This window comes from Bos indicus x Bos taurus, chromosome 17, assembly GCF_003369695.1.
Source record: "Bos indicus x Bos taurus breed Angus x Brahman F1 hybrid chromosome 17, Bos_hybrid_MaternalHap_v2.0, whole genome shotgun sequence".
Lineage (NCBI taxonomy): Eukaryota > Metazoa > Chordata > Mammalia > Artiodactyla > Bovidae > Bos > Bos indicus x Bos taurus.
The window spans coordinates 42,887,991-42,909,436 of NC_040092.1; the positions used below are offsets into that span (position 1 = coordinate 42,887,991).

At 38.2% G+C, this 21,446-nt stretch overlaps 1 protein-coding gene and 1 pseudogene across 1 annotated transcript in view; both read left to right on the forward strand.

Moving 5' to 3' along the window:
• HSPA4L (heat shock protein family A (Hsp70) member 4 like) overlaps positions 1-21,446 on the forward strand; it is a 62,206-nt gene that overhangs the window by 34,906 nt on the left and 5,854 nt on the right. The window contains exons 14-18 of the mRNA XM_027567315.1: positions 1,368-1,505; positions 3,907-4,032; positions 4,330-4,437; positions 12,173-12,292; positions 16,111-16,272. Of these exons, the coding sequence (XP_027423116.1) occupies positions 1,368-1,505; positions 3,907-4,032; positions 4,330-4,437; positions 12,173-12,292; positions 16,111-16,272 (654 nt within the window). The remainder of the gene's footprint in view (positions 1-1,367; positions 1,506-3,906; positions 4,033-4,329; positions 4,438-12,172; positions 12,293-16,110; positions 16,273-21,446) is intronic.
• Positions 19,533-20,112, forward strand: LOC113907705 (annotated as a pseudogene).

Genomic DNA, 21,446 nt, shown 5'->3' on the forward strand with positions numbered 1-21,446 from the left:
TCATACAATCTCAGAAAATAGAAACTAGAATAGGACAAATGAAGAAAACTTAAATTAGCAATAATGCAGCACCTCAAAACTAACCACTCTGTGGTGCATGCTGCATATCATAAAGCATTCTTAGTGCAAAAATTATATATTTGGAAGTAAAGTTTTAAAGGATAAATAGCTATTAAGAGTCATTATTTTACTGAGAAAATGAGTGCTGATAAAAGAGAAGGGAGAAATACCATGCACCAACCACCCAGATGGCTGGCTACAGCTCTATACTACCATCTTCGACAGATTTTTCTAACCCAAACATAATTTAATTTGGGATGGTTTGTATAGATTTTTTTTTCCAAAGGCTGTAAAGACTTGATTTTAAATCTTAGTTTCTCAAGCAATATAAAACCTGAAACCTATTTTTCTAAATTTTTTATTTTATTCAGTGTTTCGTCTTTATTCAACAGCTCTATTTAGACATAATTTACATATCATGCAGTTCTGCCATTTAAGAGTGCAATTCAAAGGTTTTTAATGTACTCAATTATGTAATCATTATCACAATTTTACAACATTTTCATCACTCCAAAAAGAAACCCCACCCATTAGCAGTAACTCTTTATTTCCCCCCAAACCCTCCCCCTGCCAGCCCTAGTCAGCCACTAATATTTTTGAATTATACACTTGCCTGTTCTAGACAGCAGTACAGTATGTGATCCTTTAATGACTGGCTTCTTTTTGCTAAGCATATTTTCAAGGTTTATCCAGGTTGTAGGATATATCAGTACTTCATTCCCTTTTATGGTTGAGTAATACTGTATCATACAGATGTATACCACATTTATTCATTCATCAACTGATGGACACTTGGATTTTTCCTACCTCTTGACTTTTATGAATAATGCTGTTTTGAACAACCATATACAGGTTTTATGTGGATATATATTTTCATTTATCTTGTGCTCATACCCAGGATTGAAATTGCTGGGTCATATGATATCTCTGTGTTTACAATTTGAGGAACTGTCTATTTTCCAAAATGGCTGTCATATTTTTCTATCTTGTCAACCATGTATAAGGATTCCAATTTCTCTATATTTTCACCATCTCTTATTTTCCTCTTTTATTTTTTCATTATAAGTCATCCTAGTGGGTAGGAAATGGTATTTCATTGTGGTTTCAGTTTGTTTCCCAGCCCAGGATTTTTTTTATGTAGAAAGATTTGGTGTATACAAGAATGTAAAATACTATAAGTATTAAAATAATATTTTTAAGGTATGGTAGATAATAGTTTTGATTTTACTTTGTTTCATCAGAAATCAGCCTCTTAAATCTATTTTTAAGCTAGAGAAACTTATACTTCTCTTACATTTCTTTTGCAGTCTGGTCTCTCAGAGAAACAAGAGCGACTGAACCAGAACATTAAAAAAGGGAAAGTCAAGAGTATTGATCTGCCTATCCAGAGTAGCCTGTGTAGGCAGCTGGGCCAAGATCTCCTCAACAGCTACATTGAAAATGAGGTATATAAACCTGAATTGATGTTGAAATCGGTGGTGGTGTATTCTGAAATTTTTGTAGAATAATCATCCCTCAAATTTAGGGAACTAGTCTATAACTCATAAGAAATTATTAAATAGATTATTGAATTGCTTTATTTTGGACAAAATGCTGAGCTGTATTAGTGTCATGTACAGTTGTAGCTTTCACCTTAGTTATATGAAAAACATGGCTTGTCTCCACTACAGAGAAAGGCCTTTCCAGCACTAATAATTCTTACCCCTTTTATTGTATCTTAACAGTAGCACACTCAGCAGACATTGTATAGGGAAGTATTACCAGCTCCCCTCTTCAAATGTGTGGTCCTTAAAGATTAAGGTTCAATTCAGAATGTCTTCTTACTTCCATTTGATACTTTTTTAGAAACTGTTGTCATTCTTCAAATTTTCTTTACATGTTTATATGTTTCATTTTATACTCTCTTGAGGAAAAGAGTTTGGTTTCTTTACCAATAGTTGTGTAAAAAGTTGTTTTTTTGTTTTAATTTACATTTAGGTGGTAGTTGTTAGTTTCTACAGGCTTGACCAGCAGTTTTCTTTGGAAGTGCTGCATATTCTCCAGCTGCTGCACATTATTCTAGGAATTTCCTCAAGAGATTTTGACTTTACAGTGTTCTTTTTCTAATACCCACCTATGTCACCTATTCATGAATTGTTAAAAGCTACATTTTATGTGAAGCAAGCATTTCTAGAGATCCCAAATAATTCTGAATTTGTATTATTTGAGACTAGCTTTGCCAAAGAAATGAATTGTGTGGAAGTGCGGCTATGATAAATTTTGTGTGTAAGATTTTTTCTCAAATTTTTGAAATGCCTCATTTTATTTTTAAAATAATTTTATTGGAGTGTAGTTTACAATGTTGTGCTAATTGTCTTATTATTTCAAATTTACAAATATCAGTGCATTGTATTATGTTTAAAATATTATGTTTTTGTTAAAGTACAAATATTTATTACAGATTCTTTCTTGGCTTTTGATTTAATAATTTTTGCTAACATCTTTAAATACTTTGATATCCTCTTTAATCTTCAAACCTATAAAATCAAAGTACTGTTAGAGATCTGCATTTAAAAGATGAGGAAACTGGCAGAAGTAGACTCAATCTCCCAAGTTCAGCAAGTAACCTTTGTTTTGGAGCCCAGTAGTCTGTCTCAAAGCTCAGGATTACAGCCACTATCCTGTATCACTTACCAGAGCCAACGTTTATTCAGTACCAGTTATGTGTCAGGCACTGTCCTGAATACTTTATGTGAATATGTCAATCTTATTAGTAGCCATACAAGATGTATAGATGTATGCTCTCTAGGATAAGAAAACTGAGGCTTAGGTTAGGCAATTTTGCTGCAATTTCAAAGCTAATAAATGGGAAACCTAGGATTTGAACACTAACATACATTAGTCTATTAAAAAAAAAAGTTTTTAATTGACACTGTCTTTTCCAAAACTTTTTCATCACCCCAAACAGAAACTCTAACCACTAATAACTCAACCATTCCTCCCTTCCCCAACCCCCAAGAAACTAATCTACTTTCTATCTCTTTGAATTTGTATAACTCATATAAATGTAATCATACAATATTTATTCTTTGTGTCTGTATTATTTCACTGAGCGTAATGTTTTCAAGGTTCATCAAGTTTGTAACATGTGTCAGAACTTTCTTTTTATAGTAGAATAACATTCCATTTTGCATATATACATTTTATTTGTCCATTCATATGTTAAAGGACAAATGAGTTGTTTCCACCTTTTGGTTATTGTAAATAATGCTGCAGTGAACATTGGGTGACAAATAACTGAGTTCCTGCTTTCAGTTCTTTAATTACATGTCTAGGAGTGAAACTTCTGGGTCACGTTCTAATTCTTGGTTTAGCTTCTTTAGGAGCCACCAAAGTTTTCCCTAACAGGAACATTATTGTACATTCTCAACAGCAATGTACAAGGGTTTCAAATTCTACAAATAGTCACCAATACTTATTTTCCATTTCTTGATTATACTCATCCTAAGGCAATGGCACCCCACTCCAGTACTCTCGCCTGGAAAATCCCATGGACGGAGGAGCCTGGTAGGCTGCAGTCCATGGGGTCGCTAAGAGTCGGACACGACTGAGTGACTTCACTTTCACTCTTCACTTTCATGCGTTGGAGAAGTAAATGGCAACCCACTCCAGTGTTCTTGCCTGGAGAATCCCAGGGATGGGGGAGCCTGGTGGGCTGCTGTCTATGGGGTTGCACAGAGTCAGATACGACTGAAGCGACTTAGCAGCAGCAACAGCAGCAGTAGGTGTGAAGTGATATTTCATTATGGTTTTGGTTTTTATTTCCCTAGTGTTTTCATGGCAACTAATGTAAAACTTTTTGAATAGGGGAAGATGATAATGCAGGATAAGTTAGAGAAAGAAAGAAATGATGCGAAGAATGCTGTTGAAGAATATGTATATGATTTTAGAGACAAGCTTGGCACTATCTATGAAAAATTCATCACTCAAGAAGTAAGTCTAAGTTTTGTAGTTTTTTATTAGACTTATTTAAAATGTTTGCTTGAGCATGCTAATATAAATATATAAATAAATGTTGCAAATATGTTTTTGTTGTCACTCTTTGAAGCACATTTAGGAATGGTTCTTAGTTATTTTTCCAAATTTCAAGAGTCTAGTGAAAACATGTTTATAAATAAGAAACCAGAAAAAAAGTAATTTTTTATATTTGAAAAACATTTTGTCCTTGCTTGATGACTTTTATTCCTAAGGAGAGTATTTTCAATCAGTATCTCTTAACTATATAACTAGGACTTGAATAAACTATCTGCAATATTGGAGGACACAGAAAATTGGCTTTATGAAGAAGGAGAGGACCAACCTAAACAAGTATATATGGATAAGCTTCAAGAATTAAAGGTAAACTTTTTAAAAGTCCATATTAGTGTTGAACAGGACATTAAATTGTCCTAAAAATTATGGTGTAAGAACACAGTATATGTGTTTAATTAATACATAAGAAATTTCTAAGGCAGATATGTGTAACAGGAAATGCTCTCTCTTCATTTAGGAGGTGAGGATTGCTACATGATAATTCAAATTCAATAATGCATAATCATTATTGTCTATTATGATACTCAGATATGAAAATTTAGCAGATGTTCAGTTCACTCGCTCAGTTGTGTTCCACTCTCTGCAACCCCATGGACCGCAGCACATGAGGCTTCCCTGTCCATCACCAACTCCCGGAGCTTGCTCAAACTCATATCTATCGAGTCAGTGATGCCATCCAACCATCTCATCCTCTGTCATCCCCTTCTCCTCCTGCCTTCAATCTTTCCCAGCATCAGGGTCTTTTCAAATGAGTCAGTTCTTCGCATCAGGTGGCGAAAGTATTGGAGTTTCTGTTTCAACATCAGTCCTTCTGATGAATATTCAGGATATTGATTGGTTTGATCTCCTTGCAGACCAAGGGACTCTCAAGAGTCTTCTCCAACACCACAGTTCAAAAGCATCAATTCTTCGGTGCTCAGCTTTTTTTATGGTCCAACTCTCACGTCTATACATGACTAATGGAAAAACCAAAGCTTTTGACTAGACAGACCATTGTTGGCAAAATAATGTCTCAGCTTTTTAATATACTGTCTAGGTTTGTCATGGCTTTTCTTCCAAGGAACAAGCGTCTTCTAATTTCATGGCTGCAGTTGCCCTCTGCAGTGATTTTGGAGCCCCCAAAAGTAAAGTCTCTCACTGTTTTTGTTGTTTTCCCCATTATTTGCCATGAAGTGATGGGACTGGATGCTGTGATTTGGTTTTTGGAAGGCTGAGTTTTAAGTCAACTTTTTCACTCTCCTCTTTCATCAAGAGGCTCTTTAGTTCTTCTTTACTTTCTGCCAAAAGGGTGGTGCCATCTGCATATCTGAGGTTATTGATATTCTCCCGGCAATCTTGATCCCAGTTTGTGCTTTATCTAGCCTGGCATTTGGGAAGATATACTCTGCATATATGTTAAATACTCTGCATATAGATAAAATAAGCAGGGTGATAGTATACAGCCTTGATGCACTCCTTTCCCAATTTGGAACCCAGTCTGTTGTTCCATGTCCAGTTCTACTATTGCTTCTTGACCTGCATACAGATTTTTCAGGAGGCAGGTTAGGTGGTCTGATATTCCCATCTCTTTCAGAATTTTCCACAGTTTGTTGTAATCACACAGTCAAAGGCTTTGGCATAGTCAATAAAGCAGAAATAGATGTTTTTCTGGAACTCTCTTGCTTTTTTGATGATCCAGCGGAGGTTGGCAATTTGATCTCTGGTTCTTCTGGCTTTTCTAAAACCAGCTTGAACATCTGGAAGTTCATGGTTCATGTATTGCTGAAGCCTGGCTTGGAGAAATTTGAGCATTACTTTGCTAGCGTGTGAGATGAGTGCATTGCCTTTCTTTGGGATTAGAATGAAAACTGACCTTTTCCAGTCCTGTGGCCACTGCTAAGTTTTCCAAATTTGCTGGCATGTTGACTGCAGCACCTTAACAGCATAATCTTTCAGGATTTGAAATAGCTCAACTGGAATTTCATCACCTCCACTAGCTTTGTTCCTAGTGATGCTTGCTAAGGCCCACTTGACTTCACATTCCAGGATGTCTGGTTCTAGATGAGTGATCAAACCATCGTGGTTATCTGGGTCATGAAGATCTTTTTTGTATAGTTCTTTTTTGGCCACTTCATGCGAAGAGTTGACTCATTGGAAAAGACTCTGATGCTGGGAGGGATTGGGGGCAGGAGGAGAAGGGGACGACAGAGGATGAGATGGCTGGAGTCTCAGTGAACTCCGGGAGTTGGTGATGGACAGGGAGGCCTGGCATGCTGCGATTCATGGGGTCGCAAAGAGTCGGACACGATTGAGCGACTGATCTGATGATCTGTGTATTCTTGCCACCTCTTCTTAATATCTTCTGCTTCTGTTAGGTCCATACCATTTCTGTCCCTTATTTAACCCATCTTTGCATGAAATGTTCCCTTGGTATCTCTGATTTTCTTGAAGAGATCTCTAGACTTTCCTATTCTATTGTTTTCCTCTATTTCTTTGCATTGATCACTGAGGAAGGCTTTCCTATCTCTCCTTGCTGTTCTTTGGAACTCTGCATTCAAATGGGTATATCTTTCTTTTTCTCATTTGCTTTTCACTTTTCTTCTTTTCTTAGCTATTTGTAAGGCCTCCTCAGACAGCCATTTTGCCTTTTTGCATTTCTTTTCCATGGGGATGTTCTTGATCCCTGTCTCCTGTACAATGTCATAAGCCTCTGTCCATCGTTCTTCAGGCACTCTATCTATCAGATCTAATCCCTTGAATCTATTTGTCACTTCCCACTGTATAATCGTTAAGGGATTTGATTTAGGTCATACCTGAATGGTCTAGTGGTTTTCCCTACTTCCTTCAATATAAATCTGAATTTTGAAATACGGAGTTCATGATCTGAGCCACAGTCAGCTCCCGGTCTTGTTTTTACTGACTGTATAGAGCTTCTCCATCTTTGGCTGCAAAGAATACAATCTGATTTTGGTATTGACCATCTGGTGATGTCCATGTGTAGAGCCTTCTCTTGTGTTGTTGGAAGGAGGGTATTTGCTATAACCAGTGCGTTCTCTTGGCAAAACTCTGTTAGCCTTTGCCCTGCTTCATTTTGTACTCTAAGGCCAAATTTGCCTGTTACTCCAGGTATCTCTTGACTTCCTACTTTTGCATTCCAGTCCCCTATAATGAAGAGGACATCTTTTGGGGTGTTAGTTTTTGAAGGTCTTGTAGGTCTTCAGAGAACCATTCAACTTCAGCTTCTTCAGCATTACTGGTTGGGGCACAGACTTGGATTACTGTGATATTGAATGATTTGCCTTGGAAATGAACAGAGATTGTTCTGTTGTTTTTCAAATTGCACTCAAGAACTGCATTTTGGACTCTCTTGTTGACTATGAGGGCTACTCCATTTCTTCTAAGGGATTCTTGCCCACAGTAGATATAATGGTCATCTGAGTTAAATTCACCCATTCCAGTCTTCTAGTTCACTGGTTCCTAAAATGTTGATGTTCACTCTTCCCATCTCCTGTTTGACCACTTCCAATTAGCACATGACCAGAGTGTTAATATTACTCTTATATAAGCCATGATTTCTGAGATGTTGTTAAGAAGTGACTTGTCAACCTGACCCCTAACCCCTTATCCATTAGAGGAGTCGCTCGTGCTTTGCTTCTCTCCCCCTCGACTGCTCTGATTTTGAGGAGTTAACACACTGCCCTTTTGTATGTTCACACTCCTGGGGACACCAGGCCAAAAGAACTTCAAAAATAGTACCCCTGGTCTTCAGTGTCCTTTTAAAAAATAAATAAGGAGGTGTGTCCATCAGGTCCCCTTTTTCTAGGTCAGTGGTCAGACTTAAGAAAAAAACACTATTACTCTTTTCCTCCTGCTTGCCACCAAACCCTCAGCCCCCAACCTGGAAGAACAAAAAACAAAAAGCTTCAAAAGTGTAGAAGTTTAGATTGGAAGGATGACAGGAAATTTTAGTCTTTCCATCTTAGTGAGGATCATAGCTTTAATGTGCACATAAATAACCTGGGGCCTTTACTGAAATGCAAAAAATTCAGTATACCCAAGTTGGGTCCGTGATTCTGCATTTTTTATAAGCTTCCGAGAGATTCTGATGCTGCTGGTCCCTGAACCATTCTTTGAGTAGTGAGTAAATACACATATGCTAAGTGATGACATTAATAAAGACTTCTAGAGTATGGGGAAAGGCAGCCCTTTAGTGATGGGGAGGTTGAAGTGCAAAAGAATTTATGTAACTTGAAAGCAAAAGAAAATAAATGCACCAAATCTTCTCTATCCATTTATCTCTCGATGGAATCTAGGTTGTTTCCATGTCCTGGGTATTGTAATTTGTGCTGCAATGCATATTGGGGTACATGTAAAAAAAATTGTTTAAAGGTTAGTATCTTGGCAATAAATTACTTCCAAAGGGAATATTTAAAAAGCAACTTGAAAGCCTACGCTTATGAAAGCAAAACTAAGCTTTACCATATTTTAGCCTCTTGGTGTTTTTTACCCCTCATCTCCTTTAAAGAAATATATATATAAATTGGGCTGGAGGAACAAGCCAGACAGCTGAGGCCAAGAGAAATAACTGAAAAGCCCAGAAGCTCCAAGAATGTATTATTTTGTTTCCAATATATACGTAACCATAGAAGTGAATGTTATAGAAGTTTTCACAGGCTTTACTATTTTTATAAGATGGCTTTTATAACTTACTCCCCTTTCAAAAACATTTACAATTGAAAGTACAATGAAAATAGACTAAATGCAGTATGGTATCCTGGAAAAGAAAAGGATGAAATCCAAATAATCTGCAGTTCAGTCAGTATTTAACAGTCATACACCAGTGTTGATTTCTTGGTTTTGACAAATGTTCCATAATGCTGTAAGATGCTAACATTAGAAAAAAGCAATAAAAGGTGCTTGGTTTACCATTGTTTGCTTTGTAACTTTTCTGAAAACCTAAAATTACTCTAAAATAAGCTGATTTTATTTATGTATGTAATGAATTCGGAAGAAAATATTTATCTTTTTTTCTAATGTACTCCCCTCCTCACAGTTACAGAGGCTGTTATAAAATTTAGACACTCTCTACTTCTATGCACCTGGGGTGAGGGGCCAAAGGGCTTTCTTGTTTTTAAGCACTATACTTAAAATACACATACTAATCTAATGAATAAATATGACATAAATAATAGTCAATAGGTATTAAATACCAGGAAATCCCAATAACCTGGTTGCATGTACAGAGTTATACGCATTATAAATATTTGAAATCAAGTTTCAAATACATTATTTCTGGATGCAGTATAGTTCTTATGGTTTTCTTAGTAGTTTTAAACTTTTAACACCCAACTTTAAAGAAATTAACATTCTTTGGATTTGAGAGGAATCGAAAGGTAATCTTAATGAATGAGAGGAGCACATACGATAGAGACATCCCTGTGTAGGATTGAATAAGCACATAACCACTGGAACTCATTTCCATGTAGGAAAATAAGAGGGGACAGATTTTGATCTGACCACCTTTCTTTCCTATTCATCTTCCTGTATTTGTTGTCATTCAGTTGCTAAATTGTGCCTGACACTTTTTGACCTCATGAATTGCAGCACACCAGGCTCCTCTAGGGTGCTGCAATAGAATGGGAAAGACTAGAGATCTCTTCAAGAAAATTAGAGATACCAAGGGAACATTTCATGCAAAGATGGGCTCGATAAAGGACAGAAATGGAATGGACCTAACAGAAGCAGAAGATATTAAGAGGTGGCAAGAATACACAGAAGAACTGTACAAAAAGGTATTCACGACCCAGATAACCACGATAGTTTGATCACTCACCTAGAGCCAGACATCCTGGAATGTGAAATCAAGTGGGCCTTAGCAAGCATCACTAGTAACAAAGCTAGTGGAGGTGATGGAATTCCAGTTGAGCTATTTCGATGCTGTGAAAGTGGTACACTCAATAAGCCAGCAAATTTGGAAAAGTTAGCAGTGGCCACAGGACTGGAAAAGGTCAGTTTTCATTCCAATCCCTAAGAAAGGCAGTGCCAAAGAATGCTCAAACTACCGCACAATTACACTCATATCACATGCTAGCAAAGTAATGCTCAAAATTCTCCAAGCCAGGCTTCAATAATATATAAACCGTGAACTTCCAGATGTTAAAGCTGGTTTTAGAAAAGGCAGAGGAGGAGAAGGAAATGGCAACCCACTCCACTATTCTTGCCTAGAGAATCCCATGGACAGAGGAGCCTGGCAGGCTGCAGTCCATAGGGTCACAAGAGTCAGACACGACTTAGCGACTAAACCACCAGTAATGTCTGAACTGGCAAATCAAGAAATGTATATATTAGTATGCCAGTTAAAGTTACAGTGGTAGCCTGTCAGAGGAAGTTAAAATAGAAAGGACTTGAGGAGGGTAGGGGAGCTTTACTTTCTTTTAACTTGCAATTGTGTGTGTTACTTCTAACGATAAAGCCAGTGTGACTACAAAATAAAGAAAACAAAAAACTGCAAAAAAAAAAAAAAAAAAAGGGCAGAGGAACCAGAGATCAAATTGCCAATATCCACTGGATCATCAAAAAAGCAAGAGAGTTCCAGAAAAACATCTATTTATTGACTACACCAAAGCCTTTGACTTTGTGGATCACAATAGACTATGGAAAATTCTGAAAGAGATGGGAATACCAGATCGCCTGACCTGCCTCTTGAGAAATCTGTATGCAGGTCAGGAAGCAACAGTTAGAACTGGACATGGAACAACAGACTGGTTCCAAATAGGAAAAGGAGTACGTCAAGGCTGTATATTGTCACCCTGCTTACTTAACTTATATGCAGGGTACATCATGAGAAACGCTGGGCTGGATAAAGCACAAGCTGGAATCAAGATTGCTGGGAGAAATATCAATACCCTCAGATATGCAGGTGACACCACCCTTATGGCAGAAAGCAAAGAAGAACTAACCTCCTGATGAAAGTGAAAGAGGAGAGTGAAAATGTTGGCTTAAAGCTCAGCATTCAGAAAACAAAGATCATGGCATCAGGTCCCATCATTTCACAGCAAATAGATGGAGAAACAGTGACAGACTCTATTTCTCAGGGCTCCAAAATCATTGCAAATGGTGACTGCAGTCATGAAATTAAAAGACGCTTACTCCTTGGAAGGAAAGTTATGGCCAGCCTAGACAGCATATTGAAAAGCAGAGACATGACTTTGTCAACAAAGGTCCGTCTAGTCAAGGCTATGGTTTTTCCAGTAGTCATGTATGGATGTGAGAGTTGGACTGTAAAGAAAGGTGAGTGCCAAAGAATTAATGCTTTTGAACTGTGGTGTTGGAGAAGACTCTTGAGAGTCCCTTGGACTGCAAGGATATCCATCCAGTCCATCCTAAAGGAAATCAGTCCTGAATGTTCATTGGAAGGACTGATGTTGAAGCTGAAACTCCAGTACTTTAGCCACCTGATGCGAAATGCTGACTCATTTGAAAAGACCCTGATGCTGGGAAAGATTGAAGGCAGGAGGAGAAAGGGACAACAGAGAATGAGATGGTTGGATGGCATAACTGACTCAATGAGGTGAGTTTGAGTAAAGTCTAGTTGGTAATGGACAGGGAGGCCTGGCGTGCTGCAGTCCATGGGGTCACAAAGAGCCAGACACAACTGAGCTGAACTGAGGCTACTCTGTCCTCTGCTATCTCCCAGAGTTTGCTCAAATTCACATCTATTGCCAGGTTCCTATGCAATATTGTTCTTTACATAATTGGACTTGACTTTCACCACCAGGCACATCCACAACTGAGCACTGTTTCCTCTTTGGCCCAGCAACTTCATTCTTTCTGGAGCTATGAATAAAGTTGCCCTCTGCTTTTCCCCAGTAGCATATTGGATACCTTCCAACCTGGGGCGAGGGGGGACTTATCTGCCAGTGTCATACCTTTTTGCCTTTTCATACTGTTCATGGGATTCTCAAGGCAAGGACAGTGGAGTGGGTTGCCATTTCCTCCTCCAGCGGACCACAATAAAAGTTGTTTTCTGTTAATAACGTTTTCTTTTTAAAAAACTTCACAGAAATATGGCCAGCCTATTCAAGTAAGGTACATGGAACATGAAGAAAGACCAAAAGCTTTAAACGACTTGGGAAAAAAGATCCAACTTGTCATGAAAGTGATAGAAGCATACAGAAACAAGGTATTAAAACTCAAAGTAAATTGGTGGTAATGGTAATGTGTGTGGTATGCAGAGGATGGGGTAAATCTTAAAAGTTCTCAACTGCAGAGCGGTTGTTGCTACCAAAGTGCAGTTGTGTGGTTTTAATCTTTTAGAATTCCCTGAATTAGTCCAGTGAACAAATTCATTGTTTTCTTCTTAGGGATTTCATTATTGATACAGTGAAAAAGAGGTTTTGTTGAGCCTTTTTTTACTGGCATCTTTGAAACCGGACTCTGCCAGCATTCCTTTTGTCCCTTGGTGCCTCTTTTGGTTGCTCTTGGTCTTCCAGTCTTTTGCTTATCTGTAACTCCCATGTCCTTTATTCTTTTATATTTGTGCCCAGATCTGTCTTATTACTCTTAGCCTTTCCACTGTTTTTTAGCCTCAAATATTTAGTTATATAAAAGTTAGCTGCATTTGGATGTAACAGTAAGATTTGACAAAATTAAACTGATTTTTTTTTCCCTCTAAAGGAGAGGGTAGCAAACTTTTCCTTTATTTTTTTTTAAATTTTATTTTTAAACTTTACATAATTGTATTAGTTTTGCCAAATATCAAAATGAATCCATCACAGGTATACATGTGCTCCCCATCCTGAACCCTCCTCCCTCCTCCCTCCCCATACCATCCCTCTGGGTCGTCCCAGTGCACTAGCCCCAAGCATCCAGTATCGTGCATTGAACCTGGACTGGCATCTCGTTTCATACATGATATTTTACATGTTTCAATGCCATTCTCCCAAATCTTCCCACCCTCTCCCTCTCCCACAGAGTCCATAAGACTGTTCCATACATCAGTGTCTCTTTTGCTGTCTCGTACACAGGGTTATTGTTATCTTTCTAAATTCCATATATATGCGTTAGTATACTGTATTGGTGTTTTTCCTTCTGGCTTACTTCACTCTGTATAATAGGCTCCAGTTTCATCCACCTCATTAGAACTGATTCAAATGTATTCTTTTTAATGGCTGAGTAATACTCCATTGTGTATATGTACCACAGCTTTCTTATCCATTCATCTGCTGATGGACATCTAGGTTGCTTCCATGTCCTGGCTATTATAAACAGTGCTGCGATGAACATTGGGGTACACGTGTCTCTTTCCCTTCTGGTTTCCTCAGTGTGTATGCCCAGCAGTGGGATTGCTGGATCATAAGGCAGTTCTATTTTCAGTTTTTTAAGGAATCTCCACACTGTCCTCCATAGTGGCTGTACTAGTTTGCATTCCCACCAACAGTGTAAGAGGGTTCCCTTTTCTCCACACCCTCTCCAACATTTATTATTTGTAGACTTTCGGATCGCAGCCATTCTGTTTTATTATTTGTAGACTTTTGGATCGCAGCCATTCTGCGAGAGGGTAGCAAACTTTTCCTTTAAATGAACAAATAACATTTTAGGTTCTGCAGGCCTACTATATACACTCAACTTGGCTGTTGTAGTGCAAGAGCAAATACACAAGTTTGTAAACGAATGGGCGTGGTAGTATTCCAGAATAACTTTATTAAACTCAGCAGGTTTAATTTTCCCTTCAGGACAGGTTTTCTGTGTGTGTGCTCAGTCATGTGACCCTTTGTGACCCTGTGGACTGTGACCCACCAGGCTCCTCTGTCCATGGGATTTCCCCAGCAAGAATACTGGAGCAGGTTGCCATTTCCTCCTCCAGGGCATCTTCCTGACCCAGGGATCGAACCGCAGTCTCCTGCATCTTCTACACTGCAGGCAGATTCTTTACCACTGAGCCACCAGGGAGCCCCCAAGTTTGCCGATTAAAATTTTAAATATTCACCGTAATTCCCCCAGATTTTATCACTGATGTTAAAACTCCATCAGTGGGCTGGAGAGACCAGCACCAAAGGTTTAGGGGAGGGCATTATCATAGTTTACATTTATCAAGCACTTACTAAATTTTGAGCACTTTGCATGGATTACCTCAGTTCTGACAAGAATGTTATTTTATAGGAAAATAGCAGTGCTTAAGCAACTTGTGAAGTAGTGATGTAGTCAGGATAAAATCTAAGCAGTCTAAAATCAACATACAAACCCTTAACAGCTACACTGTTTTTCACTACACAGTGTGGGAAAGGTGGTTCCTTATTTTAGAAATAAAAGATTTGTACATTTTTTAAGATAGAGTGCAATCCAACCAACCTAAAGGAATAATCCAGGTACCAATCAATTGTGAATGTGCCTGCCAACGTCAGTGTCCATACAGGTACAAATAGAATGTAAGGATAATGGAAAAGAAGGAACAAGCAGACAAATAGAAACACCAAGAATATTTCAAATCTGGTATTGGAGGGTCTGTTTATTATTATTACAACCTAGTGTTTGCCATGCTGTCAAAAGCTTCCTGAAGATGCTGTAAACTGTTATTCAGAGCAAGGCAAGACTTCACTTATGCTCAAGAATTTTGAGTTTATTATGTTCCATGCTCTCTTCAAGGTGCTGGAACTACAGCATCAAACAAAACATTGAACTTATTCTAATACGTTTGTGGGAAAAGATCGACAGTAATGGGTTAGTGAAGTCAGATGGTGCTAAGAGCTGTGGGAAAAGTAAGGGACTGCCAGAGGTGGAGACTTGTCAGAAAGGCAGACTAATAAGATGACATCATTTGAGGGGAGAATTAAAGGAGCTGAGGGAGGGTTCAAGATGTATGATAATTATAAGAAAAATGTTCTAAAAGTAGGGGTGGGGACAGGAAGCAATTGCAAAATCTCAAGGAAAGGAAGTGCTGGAGTAACAGCAAGGAACCCAAGGGGACTCAAAACAGTAGGGGTGGGGTTATTAGTTCCCAGATCATGCAGGGCCCAGGGCCCATTATAAAAGCTTGGTTTTTACCCTGAGATAGGAGTCCATTGGAGGCTTCTGAACATAGGAGCAGCATGATTTAAGTCTAAAGAAGCAGAAAGACTAGTTAAATCATTAGAATAGCACAGGCAAGAAGTGACGGAACCCTAAGCCTGGACAGTGGAAGGGGAAGAAGTGGCTGGAATTCTGCATATACTTTGAAGGCAGGGCTGATAATTTTTATGTAGATAAAACAGAAAGAGGAGTCAAAATAACTTTAAGGATTTTCGGCCTGAAAGGATAAAGTTGTTAATTACTAAGATGAGCAAAACCTGGAAGAGTAGATAGGGAGGTAATAGTGAATTTGAAACACAGGTAAGTTGTTTCAAACTTTTCAAATAAGAATTCAAGTTGGAAGTTGGATAGAGTTGGGAGTTCAGGGAAAATGTTCAGGCTAGAGATTTTTTAAAAGTATGTAGACAGATGGATGGGGAGGAGATCCTCCTTCCGTATGTTGCACCATCACTTCTTTCTGTTTTGAGACCACCAGTCTAAACCATGACTTCTTAGATTGTCTTCTACATGTGACAGCTGCAGGTGTCTTTTTCAATTTTATTTTTCATTTCTCCTTATCAACAACTTAATCAGAGTCTGCTGTATAGAGTCAGAATTTTCTGTCTAGCTTGCTTGTGCCTACTTACCTTATTTCATTTTACTCCTTGACTGATTTAATTCCATGCAGCTTCTTTCTGAAAACTACTTTTCAGTTTTAATATTCTTCACAAGTCATTCCTTTCCAAACCTGACTTCTTCAGAAGGCCTTTCCTCTTAAAAAGGCATACTGATTTTTCTCTCAGTTTCTTCAGTTCTATGTAATTTGTAAATGGCTTCTTCATGTGAGTATGTGTGAGATACACAATAAGAGTCTAAATCGTTTACTCAGAAATTATTAATAAGTTGGTGCTTATTGAAAAACCTCTCATTAAGTTTTTTTTTTTTCCCTAATAGGATGAAAGATACGATCATTTGGATCCTGCTGAAATTGAAAAGGTTGAAAAACATATCAGTGAAGCCATGAGTTGGCTGAACAGTAAGATGAATGCACAGAACAAACTAAGTCTCACTCAAGATCCTGTGGTGAAAGTTTCAGAAATAGTTGCAAAGTCAAAGGTAAGAAACTATAAACTTCTGTTTTATAATGGATTCAGTCACTAAAATTTTTTAATGGGAGCCATACTCTGAGAAGTAATCAACTTACAGAAAAACAGAAATAGGAATTTGAGGCTAATCTTTAATTTGCGGGGGGGGGTAAAAAGATTCTAGGTGGATCATGTTTCTTGATTTAATTAGTCTTACACACAAAACAGCTTTTAGATTTTAAGTGTAAAATAAAGCAATAAAATAAAACAATGCAACAACTAAAGATTATGTCTGATTTTTCTAGGCTAGATAAAACTTTTGAATCTCCATTCTAAAACCACGGTATATGCTTGTTTTTGACATAGTTTGAAATGTATAAAATTTCATGGTAAAATCTTACTTCGGAGATAAACTTTCCATGTTAAAACGTGTTACTACTGAAAATGTCAAAAGTTACAGAAAACATCATGAAAAACATGGGGATAAACTTTATAATAAAGATCAGCATCTAAGTAGAAAAATAAGACATTGGAAAAACAGCTGACAAAGAAATACATGTCTAAAAAACATGAAAAGATACTCATCTTTGTTACTAATCTAAGAAATGCAAATTTCTTTTCTCTGATTTGGTTATTTGTTTACATTTACAATCTTTGCCATAATTGCCAAGGGTGTGAAGAAATGGACACCTTTCCCTGAGCAGTTTGGTTATATTTGTTACTGCTTTTTTCTGGGAAATCATTTCAAATGTATAGAAATTTAAAATGAGTTTACCTTTAATGCAGAAATAACAATTCTAGGAATTCACTTTGACTATTGCATAAGTATATAAACCCCTGCTTATGATACCAAAAACCTGGCAGCAACCTAAATACCTATCAGTAAGAAATTAGATAAACTGATGCATATACATTATAATAGTTAACCATAGTATTTAATAAAGATAAATATTATTTTGCAGATTTAATTTTGGCTGCTTTGGGTGTTTGTTGCTGTGCATGGGCTTTTCTCTGGTTGGGGTGAGCAGGGGCAACTCTCCTTATGGTGTGTGGGCTTCTCGTTGCAGAGCACAGGCTTCAGTAGTTGTAGTGTATGGGCTTAGTTAGTGGCTTGTGGGCTCTAGAGCACAGGCTCAATAGTCGTGGTACACAAGCTTAGATGCTTTGCAGCTGTGAGATCCTCCCAGACCAGGGATTGAACCTGATGTGTCCCCTGCACTGGCAAATGGATTCTTAGCTATTAGACCATCAGGGAAGCCCAGTACATATATTGAGATAAAAGATTTATGCATGATGCATGAAAAAGGATTACAGAATCTAAATTAAAGTTATCTCACTATAAATTAGCATGTTCATTAAGATTTGTATGTTTGGATATATGTGTGCATGGACATATATCTAGAAGGATGTTCACCAAAAGGCTAATAATCTAGAGATGGTAGCTTAGTGGGTAAAGAATCTGCCTGCAGTGCAGGAGACCAGGGTTCAATTGCTAGGTTGGGAAAATCCCCTGGAGAAGGAAAAGTTAAACCATTCCATTGCCTAGAAATCCCATGGACAGAGGAGCCTAGCAGGCTACAGTCCATGTGGTAGCAAGAGTCAGATACAGCTTAGCAACTACACCACTACCACCAGAGGAGATGGAATATCAGGTGATTTTTTAAAGTCTGGTTCAGTATGCTCATAGGTATTTGATTTATTTTAAAAACAGGTTTGGGTTTTTTTTTATTGGAGTATATTTGATTGACAGCATTATAAGTGTATATGCAGTGATTCAATATTTTTACAGATTTTACTTCATTTAAAGTTATTCTAAAATATTGGCTATATTCTGTTATACAGTGTATCCTTGTAGCTTATTTCTTTTATACATATTTGTTTGTATCTCTTAATCCTGTATCCTTATCTTGTCCCTCACTTCCCTCTCCCCACTGGTAACCTCTAGTTTATTCTCTGTCTTTTTTTCTGTTGCTGTTATATTCATTTATTTTTTAGATTACACATGTAAGTAATAAGATATAGTATTTGTCTCTCTGTAAGCATAATACCCTCCAGTAACATCAATGTTGCTGCAGACAGCAAGTTTTCATTCTTCATTCTTTTTATTCCATTGTATACATATGCTACATCTTTGTCTGTTCATCTGTTTATGGACACGTAGGTTGCTTCCACATGTTAGCTATTGTAAATAATGCTGCTAGGAACACTGGTGTGCATGTGTGTTTTCAAATTAGTTTTTCATTTATTTCTGGATACTGAGGAGTAGAGTTGCTGGATCGATCATATAGTAATTCAACTTTTAGCTTTTTTAGGAACCTCCATACTGTTTTCTATAATGGCTATACCAATTTACATTTCCACTAGAAATGTACATAGAGTTCCCTTTTCTCCATATCCTTACCAAAATGTTATTTGTGTTCTTTTTGAACACAGTCATTCTGACAGGTATGAGACATATCATTGTGATTTTGATTTGCATTTTTCTGATGAATAGTGATGTTGAGCAACTTCTGTGCCAAACTGGGGTTTTTTTTTAATAATAAAGCAGTAAGAGTTATTTTCCTTTTTGAGAAAGTTTTACAGAGAATCTATTATAACTTACTCCTAACCAGGTGAGAGGCAGAGTGTGACAAGAACAGTTTGCCAACTAAAACATTCCCCCAGGATGTTACCTCCTATTTTCCCACCCCACCCAATTTCTGTGACACTGGTCTTGAAAGAATATAAAGTGTTTCAGTAGCATTACTGAAATGGTCTTTTATTTCTGTAAAAACCAAGGATATAATATCTGAAATAATTATTAAGTTGAATTTACTTCCATGGCTTATTTTTCCTTCGACAGAAAAAGCTACTGTTTTCCAAAGTGAAGTTAGTGTATACTACCAAGACAGGGATCAAGACCATCCCCAAGGAAAAGAAATGCAAAAAATCAAAATGCCTGTCTGGGGAGGCCTTACAAATAGCTGTAAAAAGAAGAGAAGCAAAAAGCAAAGGAGAAAAGAAAGATATAAGCATCTGAATGCAGAGTTCCAAAGAATAACAAAGAGAGATAAGAAAGCCTTCTTCAGCGATAAATGCAAAGAAATAGAGGAAAACCACAGAATGGGAAAGACTAGAGATCTCTTTAAGAAAATTAGAGATACCAAGGGGACATTTCATGCACAGATGGGCTCGATAAAGGACGGAAATGGTATGGACCTAACAGAAGCAGAAGATATTCAGAAGAGATGGCAAGAATACACAGAAGAACTGTAAAAAAAAGATGTTCATGACCCAGATAATCACAATGGTGTGATCACTGACCTAGAGCCAGGCATCCTGGAATGTGAAGTCCAGTGGGCCTTAGAAAGCATCACTAGGGCTCTTTCGTCTAGGCTGCCGACATGCCATCCAGACTAAGGAAGACCCAGAAACTTAGGGGCCACGTGAGCCATGGCCACGGCTGCATCGGCAAACACCGGAAACACCCGGGAGGCCAAGGTAATGCTGGTGGCATGCATCATCACAGGATCAACTTCGACAAGTATCACCCAGGATACTTTGGGAAAGTTGGTATGAGGCATTACCACTTAAGAGGAACCAGAGTTTCTGCCTGACTGTCAATCTTGATAAATTGTGGACCATGGTTAGTGAGCAGTCACGAGTAAATGCTGCCAAGAACAAGACAGGAGCTGCTCCTGTCATTGATGTGGTGCGATCAGGTTACTACAAATATCTGGGGAAAGGAAAGCTCCCAAAGCAGCCTGTCATTGTGAAGGCCAAATTCTTCAGCAGAAGAGCTGAGGAGAAGATTAAGGGTGTAGGTGGGGCCTGTGTCCTGGTGGCTTGAAGCCACATGCTGGGAAATTCATTAAATGTTAAGTGCTTTTCTCTTAAAAAAACAAAAAAGAAAGCATCACTAGGAACAAAGCTAGTGGAGGTAATGTAATTCCAGTTGAGCTATTTCAAATCCTAAAAGATGATGCTGTGAAAGTGCTGCACTCAGTAAGCCAGCAAATTTGGAAAACTCAGCAGTGGCCACAGGACTGGAAAAGGTCAGTTTTCATTCTAATCCCAAAGAAAGGCAATGCCAAAGAATGCTCAAACTACCACACAATTGCACTCATCTCCCACGCTAGTAAAGTAATGCTCAAAATTCTCCAAGCCAGGCTTCAGCAATACGTGAACCGTGAACTTCCTGATGTTCAAGCTTGTTTTAGAAAAGGCAGAGGAACCAGAGATCAAATTGCCAACATCCGCTGGATCATGGAAGAAGCAAGAGAGTTCCAGAAAAACATCTATTTCTGCTTTATTGACTATGCTAAAGCCTTTGACTGTGTGGATCACAATAAACTGTGGAAAATTTTGAAAGATATGGGAATACCAGACCACCTGACCTGCCTCTTGAGCAATCTGTATGCAGGTCAGGAAGCAACAGTTAGAACTGGACATGGAACAACAGACTGGTTCCAAATAGGAAAAGGAGTACGTCAAGGCTGTATATTGTCACCCTGCTTATTTAACTTATATGCAGAGTACATCATGAGAAACGCTGGGCTGAGAGCAGCACAAGCTGGAATCAAGATTGCCGGGAGAAATATCAATAACCTCAGATATGCAGATGACACCACCCTTATGGCAGAAAGTGAAGAGGAACTCAAAAGCCTCTTGATCAAAGTGAAAGAGGAGAGTGAAAAAGCTGGCTTAAAGCTCAACATTCAGAAAACGAAGATCATGGCATCTGGTCCCATCACTTCATGGGAAATAGATGGAGAAACAGTGGAAAGTGTCAGACTTTATTTTTTTGGGCTCCAAAATCACTGCAGATGGTGACTGCAGCCATGAAATTAAAAGACACTTACTCCTTGGAAGGAAAGTTATGACCAACCTAGATAGCATATTGAAAAGCAGAGACATTACTTTGCCAACAAAGGTCCGTCTACTCGAGGCTATGGTTTTTCCTGTGGTCATGTACGGATGTGAGAGTTGGACTGTAAAGAAAGGTGAGCCCCAAAGAATTGATGCTTTTGAACTGTGGTGTTGGAGAAGACTCTTGAGAGTCCCTTGGACTGCAAGGAGATCCAACCAGTCCATTCTGAAGATCAGCCCTGGGATTCCTTTGGAAGGAATGATGCTAAAGCTGAAACTCCAGTATTTTGGCCACCTCATGCGAGGAGTTGACTCATTGGAAAAAGACTCTGATGCTGGGAGGGTTTGGGGGCAGAA